Source organism: Gregarina niphandrodes, assembly GCF_000223845.1.
Source record: "Gregarina niphandrodes unplaced genomic scaffold scaffold00001, whole genome shotgun sequence".
Lineage (NCBI taxonomy): Eukaryota > Apicomplexa > Conoidasida > Eugregarinorida > Gregarinidae > Gregarina > Gregarina niphandrodes.
The window spans coordinates 453,739-459,399 of NW_011645773.1; the positions used below are offsets into that span (position 1 = coordinate 453,739).

General features: G+C 55.4%; 3 protein-coding genes across 3 annotated transcripts; 1 reads left to right on the top strand and 2 right to left on the bottom strand.

Moving 5' to 3' along the window:
- Nucleotides 1-995, bottom strand: GNI_006450 (hypothetical protein; the record flags this gene model as incomplete). Its single annotated transcript, XM_011130338.1, has 1 exon — nt 1-995. A coding segment is annotated over one exon (995 nt), but the record flags the coding sequence as incomplete, so codon positions are not given.
- Nucleotides 996-1,626: 631 nt separating this feature from the next.
- On the top strand, nt 1,627-1,953 carry GNI_006460 (putative transmembrane protein; the record flags this gene model as incomplete). The annotated part of the gene is made up of 1 exon (XM_011130339.1): nt 1,627-1,953. The coding sequence occupies one exon, from the start codon at nt 1,627-1,629 to the stop codon at nt 1,951-1,953; it is 327 nt and encodes a 108-aa protein (XP_011128641.1).
- Nucleotides 1,954-3,327: 1,374 nt separating this feature from the next.
- Nucleotides 3,328-5,336, bottom strand: GNI_006470 (HAD-hyrolase-like protein; the record flags this gene model as incomplete). Its single annotated transcript, XM_011130340.1, has 2 exons — nt 3,328-5,174; nt 5,213-5,336. 2 exons carry the CDS (start codon nt 5,334-5,336, stop codon nt 3,328-3,330), a joined length of 1,971 nt encoding a protein of 656 aa, XP_011128642.1.
- Between the last annotated feature and the right edge of the window lie 325 nt (nt 5,337-5,661).

The window sequence follows — 5,661 nt, forward strand, 5'->3', positions numbered from 1 at the left end:
ACGGCCGTCTGGACCACGGCCTTCTGAGCCACGGCCGTCTGGGTCACGGCCTCCTGAACCAGAGCCGTCTGGACCACGGCCTCCTGGACCAGAGCCACGGCGTTCTTCTTTCGAGCCGCGGCGTTCTCCTCAGAAGCCACGGGTCTCGCTCTGGGTCGCCCGCCGACCGGTGTGGGGCAGTAGAATCCGCATTGGGACCGAAGTGTCCTGTAGGCGTGTAAGGAGACCCCGGCCATGGCTTTGACCACAAGCGTAAACAGTCGTGGGTCTGGCAAGTTGGCGAGGGGAATGTGTTGTGGAAGCAGCGTTCTGCAGAGGTTAGCGAATTTTGCAGAGCGTGCCGGGCCCCAGAGTTTGTAAAGATAGCCAGCCAGTTCGGCGTACTGCTCGTCGGGGCCTATCCAGTAGCCGCTACTTGCCAAGGTCTCGTAGTCGTATTCGCCTCCATGCGATTTGAGCAGCCATCCGACAGCGTGGCAGAAGGTCCAGATGAGCTGCTCGTCGGACTCGTTCACGGCGGGGAGTCCCGTGAAGCAGCGCCCCACGGCCACGTCGTCCAGAACCAGGGCGGATTTGAACCCCCGATCGGATGGAAGATTGATGCACTTCAAAAGCCTGGCTACGCGCATATGCGGCATCCATTGCTGCAGCAACTTAGCCAAGTACCACTGGTCACTGATGAGCGGCGGCCGCCGGAAGTGCGGCTCACACTCTTTAAGCAATGTCAGCACCCGACCTCGGTCGAGCCTCCGATATAACTCGCCTGCAAGACGCGCCCAACGCCATGTACAATAACGCTCGCTGCCAGCCGGTTTCTGGTGCACCTGACTCAAAATTGTGAACTCCAAGACGTTCATGGCTTGCCGGAACAGTTTAGGCGATCCCCGCACTTCATCTGTCCGACTGTGGAAACAGTCCCTAATGACATCCGCAACCATTACTTGAGCTTCGTCCACCGCCGGCGGTACCTGAGTCGAAACATCCATCGCCAACATCGACCCATTCGCTGTCAGAACACACCCCGACCCTTCGCCCGAAGCACCACCCACTTCTTCTACGGTGCCCGAAGCGTGAACGGTGCCCGAAGCGTGACACCCCGCCTCCGTCCCGTTCCGCAGCCCACTCAACACAACCAAGTGGACCCACAACCTCCCAGCATCGCTCTTGTTCGCTTTCATCCCTGCTGGGTCAACCTTACACAGCGAAATTTTTATGGAGCCGGGTCGAGGGGCGTCAGAACAGGAACCGTGGGATCGGGTCCGACCGCGGGCCGCATGCAGGGCCTGATTTTGGAAGTGCAGAAAATTTGAAACTGACCGCCAGCTAGCGTAAAACTGGTGCCAAGGGGCGCGAGACAGGTGTCCGAGCGACAGCCCATCAGGGACAGTTCACCGTGATCCGGATGGCTCTGTCTGCGAGCAAGCTAGTAGAAGGGTCTGCGGTAGGGCAAGTAATTCGTCTCAGGCGTGTGAGTTCTTCGTCCGTTTGCCGCCTATTAGCTCGTCCATAGTAAATCCGCTCCGTTTGGACGGGTGGGGACACCCGTGTCTGCCCACCCGTTCAGAAACCCAGTCGCGGAGGGCGACGGAGTACTGCGCGGCTGAGAGAGACGCCGCTTCGTGCGAAATGTCCGACAAGGTCGGAGAGAGCGCTGCCGACCGACTCGCTGCCGACGGGGCCGCTGCCGACGAAGTCGCAGGCGAAGCGCCGACCGCAGGAAGGACTACTGCCGTAGGACGTAAGTGGGTTGTCATCGCGGCGGGTGTCATAGCGGTGGGTGTCATCGCGGCGGGTGTCATCGCGGCGGGTGTCATCGCGGCGGGTGTCGTAGCGGTGGGTGTCATCGCGGCGGGTGTCATCGCGGCGAGTGTCGTAGCGGCGGGTGTTGTAGTGGTGGGTGTCGTACCCAGTGGTCTCCCGTATAGTCCGGATGCTAGATTCACTCGGCCGTAAAAATCTTTTCCTTCATTCTCGACAGAGAAAACTTCATTTGGCTCTGTGTAAGATAGCGCCAGACGGGAACAAAATAGACGATACTCTCGCAACTTTGCAGAGGCAACGAGCCGTAGGAAAGCGGCGAAGAAGCACATGTCTGACACGGAAGTGGGACTTTGTCTAGGAATAAGCCTTCTCGCAAATTGACACATTGTCTGGAACCGCTCGTGTCCCCAGAGCTTGCAAAGGAATACGGTCAGGTCTACGGACATTTGGTCGACGTGGAGCCATGCTTGGTTCGCAACAATCCTGTTCTTCATACGGAGTAACCATTTCATGACAAACGAAATTGACCAGATAATATTCAGTTGTCGTTCGCCTGTGGAAGGCAGCCGAATGAAGAGGGGACCCACGCAGTGGTCGTGCAGTATCCGATTTCGTGAAATCGGAAGGCTCTCGACATCAAGTCCCAAATATCTGGCCCATGTATCGTAAGAGCACCCGTGACCGAACTTTGTAGAAGCTTTGCCAAGTACCACGCATCTGTTATTCCTTTTTGGCGACCGATGGCTGTCTCGCACCGATACAGCAATGCCAACAATCGACGCCGATCAGACTTTTCATGTAACTCTCCTGCTAGTACGGCCCACCGCCATGTACAGAAATCAGCAAAACCTGGTGGGAATCGCTTTATGCGCCCAACGGCTAGCGTCGAGCTCTCAAGGACAACCAGGATGTGTTCCAAACCATGGTAATCTACTTGCTCTTGGTTGGGGCATTTTGGCTTGAAGAAACTTCGGATTACGTCAGCAACAAACTTCTGTGCTGCTTCTACATAGTTATCCCGATTATCAGTTATGTTCGGAACATTGGTTAAGTTCGGAACATTGGTTAAGTTCGGAACATTGGTTAAGTTCGGAACATTGGTTAAGTTCGGAATTTTGGTTAAGTTCAGAACTTTCGCGCCGCGCGCGCGTGTGCGGCACTTTTGACCAAGGCCTGTTTTGGTGCCAGAACCCGTTTGACTAACGGCTATTCGCCTATCCTGTGAAGATGGATCGTCGGCACCATGTAACGCACCCGCTTGGGCGCCATAGACATTCGACCCCCCAGCAGTTATCGACACAGCAACACGCAACGAGGTGACCCACACCTGCCTTTGTCGCTGGCTCTTGTTCCCCTTCATGCCAGCCAAAAAATAATGTTTGCCGCCATTCAGAGTTGAGTTTGCACGCGGAAGCTTTGGCTCGTGCTTCTCACTAGCGGTAGTTGATGCTGGTGGTTGTTGACCAAAAAATTCTAGCGGCTTTTTACACATGCTGGCTGGTTTTGAATACCGGTCCATTCAGCCATTACGTCAACCGAGCCATTACAGCCGCCGTGGCATCAAGCTCAGCAATTACGCACATCTGCAATGCAAGGAATAATGTAAGTAGGTTGATTTGTGGTAGGGGCATACAACTTAATTTCACTGGTTGCTATGTCGGGGCTTATAGCACTGCCGGTGGGCAAACCCCAGGGCTTCACTGCGTCTGGCGGAGTGGACGTACCGACTTTAGGTACCGTGGGCTGTAGTTCTACAGCTGCTGCTAGTTCTACAGTTGCTGCTAGTTCTACAGTTGCTAGTTCTGCAGTCTCGGTTTCAAGTATCATATATTGCGACAGCATGGTGAGATCATCCTGAATGGCTTTAGTCTCTCGACTTAATGTGCTGACCCTCAAACGTAGGATCTGCGATAGAGCGTTAACATACCTGTTCGTTGGAAAGTTGTCCCCGGAGATGTTGTCTCCTGGAAGGTTTTCCACCAGCTCGGTCATGAACTCAGTAGCTTCCTCGACTACTTCCAGACCGCCTTTTGTGGCTTCGATTTCAGCCAAGGTCTGCTCTAGCCGTGTGCGCTCTAAGACTACAGTTTTAGGACACTCCTCTCTTTGACATTCAGGTCTTTGACACTCAGGACCGTGTAAGCATCCCTGCGGATCGAGCGCTAATCGGTTCTTACCCCCTTGGAGCAGTCTTCGTCGGCGTTCCTCCGCCTCGAGTGAGAAGCGGCCGGCGCGATCCACGCTTTGGTCGCGTTGTTGGCGCAAGCACTCAAGAGTTGCGTCGATTTCAGCTTTCTTAAGGCGCAACTCTTCCTCCTTTTGAGCGAGTCTTTCCCTCTCCATTCGCTCAAGATGGAGTGTACGCATACTCTCCGCACTCGCTTCCTTCTCAGCTTCATGGATCTCGCGCACTTCACAGCGTTCCATTTCCAGACGTTCTTTGCGTTCTTGACTTTGTTCACGCAAACGTCTGCGCCGTTCCTGGCTTTCTTCGCGTGCCCGGCGGCGTTTCTCGTTCAAGACTTCAAGTTCTTCGCGCGAACGTCGCTGGAACTCATGCAGTTCCTGCTCGATGCGTTGCTCCAACTTCTCTTTTTCTTCGCGCAATCGCTCGCGCACACACTCGTCTTCGCTACGGATGCGTCGTTCAATCTCAACCAGCTGTTCTTCGAGCACACGGATATTTTCCTCCACATCCTTTTTGGACTGGTGGAACCGTTCCTGACTCTCAGAACGCCGGTGTCGCTGGACGGCGACCAACTCGCATTTTTCGACGCGCACGCGTTCTTCAGCCTTCTTCTCCAAATATTCAAACCGCAGCTGTAACTCTTCTTTCTCGCGACGAAGACGCTCCTCCAGCTCCTCCTTTTCTCTCCGTAGCCGTGCACGCCGAGCAAGACTCTCTTCCCGGAAACGTCGCTCCAATTCTTTCACCTCACTCTTCTCCTGCTTCTTGATCGACTTGAGCAGGTCCCGCTCGCGACGCTCTTCCTCACGCTGTCGCTCACGTTCCTGCATCAACCGCTCCTCCACAGCTAAGAGCTCACCCTCTAGTTTGCAGCGCCGTTCCTGACTGGCCTCACGGTCGCGACGGTGTCGATCTTTGAGTTCGGCTTTGTCCGTGCGCAGCTTTTCGCGAATGCTTTCCTCCTCCGACTTGAGCTGTAGAATCCGCTGAGCAATGTCTGCCCGCAGCGCCCGTCGACGCTGGTCGTCTTCTTCCTTCACCCGCATCATACGCTCGTAACTCTGCTCCCTCTCCAGTCGTCGGCGCTCCCTCAGGGCTTCTTTCTCCCGACGCCGACGTTCCTTTATTTGCTCCAAACGTTGCGGATCAGCCGTTCCACAACTCGGCGCCTGCCCGCCACCGGCGCCACCGGACACGCCGTTGGCGCCACCGGACATGCCTCCGCCTCCACCGACGCGCGACAATTGCCTCGACCGTGCATACCTGTTTCAACCAACAACGTGTTCAAAGACGCACGGTTACCAAAAGCTATATCAGTACTCAAGTTGTCGCCGACCATGCACACTCGACCAGCGTCCAAACCGCCTTTCCTGGGACAAACCGACATTTTCAGGGACATACCTACCACTTCGGGGAAAACCGAACCAGGGGCCCACCCGAGCCAAGCAAGAGATACGTGGGGAATTATACGAATCGTGAAGCGCACTGTTGGGGCGATAACTGGTCGGGACTGAGCCAATTCGGCCGCGGGGTAACTCTTATCAGAAATAGCGTCGAATAGGGGATCCCATCTTACCTCAATAGAATATCAGCCATCAGGGTCTGGGGCTTCCCGCAATACACCGGTTCGCGCCCGGAAGACGCGATCAATGACTGGATGAGGGATCCTAAAACGCGAGGGTAAAGTTAGTGATACCGGATATGGGGGGGGG